This window comes from Thamnophis elegans, chromosome 8 (genome assembly GCF_009769535.1).
Source record: "Thamnophis elegans isolate rThaEle1 chromosome 8, rThaEle1.pri, whole genome shotgun sequence".
Lineage (NCBI taxonomy): Eukaryota > Metazoa > Chordata > Lepidosauria > Squamata > Colubridae > Thamnophis > Thamnophis elegans.
The window spans coordinates 75215946-75217456 of NC_045548.1; the positions used below are offsets into that span (position 1 = coordinate 75215946).

Here is a 1511-nt window from a genome sequence, read left to right on the forward strand (position 1 = left end):
GTGTACGTATTTTAAATCAATGAAGGGGGGAAAAAAATCTTGCTTTTCACATTTTTCCCCATTCATCAAAATGAACTCTCATAACATTCCAATTGGAGGGAAACAAAACCTCTTTATATTTTATTTCTATAAGCAAGAGATACATTTTGGACCTCATAAGCGATATCCAGCATTAGAGACAAGCTAATATTATGCTTTTAATGGAGGGTTTGGACTGTGTTTGCGAACTTCTATCCGGTTTCAAAAGCTTCATCTTCCTTGAAGACACTTTGAAAAATGACCATGGTGTTCTCCAAGGATGGACCTAGTTTCTTTCTCCCAACCAGAAAGTAGATCACTGGGTTAAAACTGCTGTTAAGAGAAGCACACAGTTTAAAATAGCTATCCAAATCAGGAAATTTATCCGAATAATTCATGTCAAGAAAATGTGTAGTGAATGCATAGATCCATAAAGGAATAGAAAAAATGAAGAAACAGAGAAGTATAATTAAGATCATTACTAAAAGTCTTCCCCGTTTCAACTTTTTAGGTTTAAGATATATTTTGATGATCAGGATCACAACAGAGATTGTGATCAATGGAAAGGAAAGCACAACAGTCACCAGGAAATAGACATCCTGGATAAATGCATATTGAAATACAGGTTTCATAATGTTTGGAATTCCAACCAGGAGGAAAGAGAAGATCCAGAGGAAGGAACACACAAGAGGGGACAAATACTTTGGCCGTGAATAGCGATGCCAGATTGGGAAGAGGACAGAAACACACCGGTCAATGCTGATGGCTGTCAGAAGAAACACTCCAGTAATGTACATGATTTTGGAGTAAGAAAAAAAGAATAACTGAGTTATGTCTGATTTATTTGCAAAAAGAAAAATGGAAAGAATAGCCATAGATAGAAGGAATCCAAAGTCAGCAATAGCTAAATTAAGAATCAACACAGTGAAAGGGGTTTTCTTAATCTTGAAACCAAGTAGCTTGATAACAATTCCATTTAATGGGAGTCCAATACAGCAGATGATTATTGTGACTAACAGCATGATACTTTCAGAATTAATGGGCGTATTTTGGTTCTCATCAAAAGGATCTATAGAGCCAGAGCCAGAATATCCTTCTGCAACACTTCTGGAATCCATCAAGAGACTTCGGTAATGCTCCAATAACCTCTTCTTTTAGAATGGAAGTTGCTATTTGAAAACAAGAAAGCAGTCAGGATTTATTACTTCTCCATAATTATCATTTCTTTCTTTCTATCTTATCTCCAGCTAGACTGAGAGAACTTTTTGACCTCTATGAATAGTATTATTAAGAATTACAACAGATGAAGAGTCCCTCTCCCATAAACAATAAAACAAGGCATACTTTACACAAATCCATACCAATTCTGTCGTCGCCTGGGTCAACAAAAAGAAGGACACAAGATGCTGGAGCCAAGGTGGCGCAGTGGTTAAATGCAGCACTGCAGGCTACTGCTAGATCAGCAGGTCAGCAGTTCAAATCTCACCGGCTCA

General features: G+C 37.1%; 1 protein-coding gene across 1 annotated transcript; it reads right to left on the minus strand.

Annotated features, from left to right (window-relative positions):
* Positions 1-230: 230 nt before the first annotated feature.
* LOC116512055 (mas-related G-protein coupled receptor member H-like) lies at positions 231-1136 on the minus strand. Its single transcript, XM_032222329.1, has one exon. It carries the CDS (start codon positions 1134-1136, stop codon positions 231-233), a length of 906 nt encoding a protein of 301 aa, XP_032078220.1.
* Between the last annotated feature and the right edge of the window lie 375 nt (positions 1137-1511).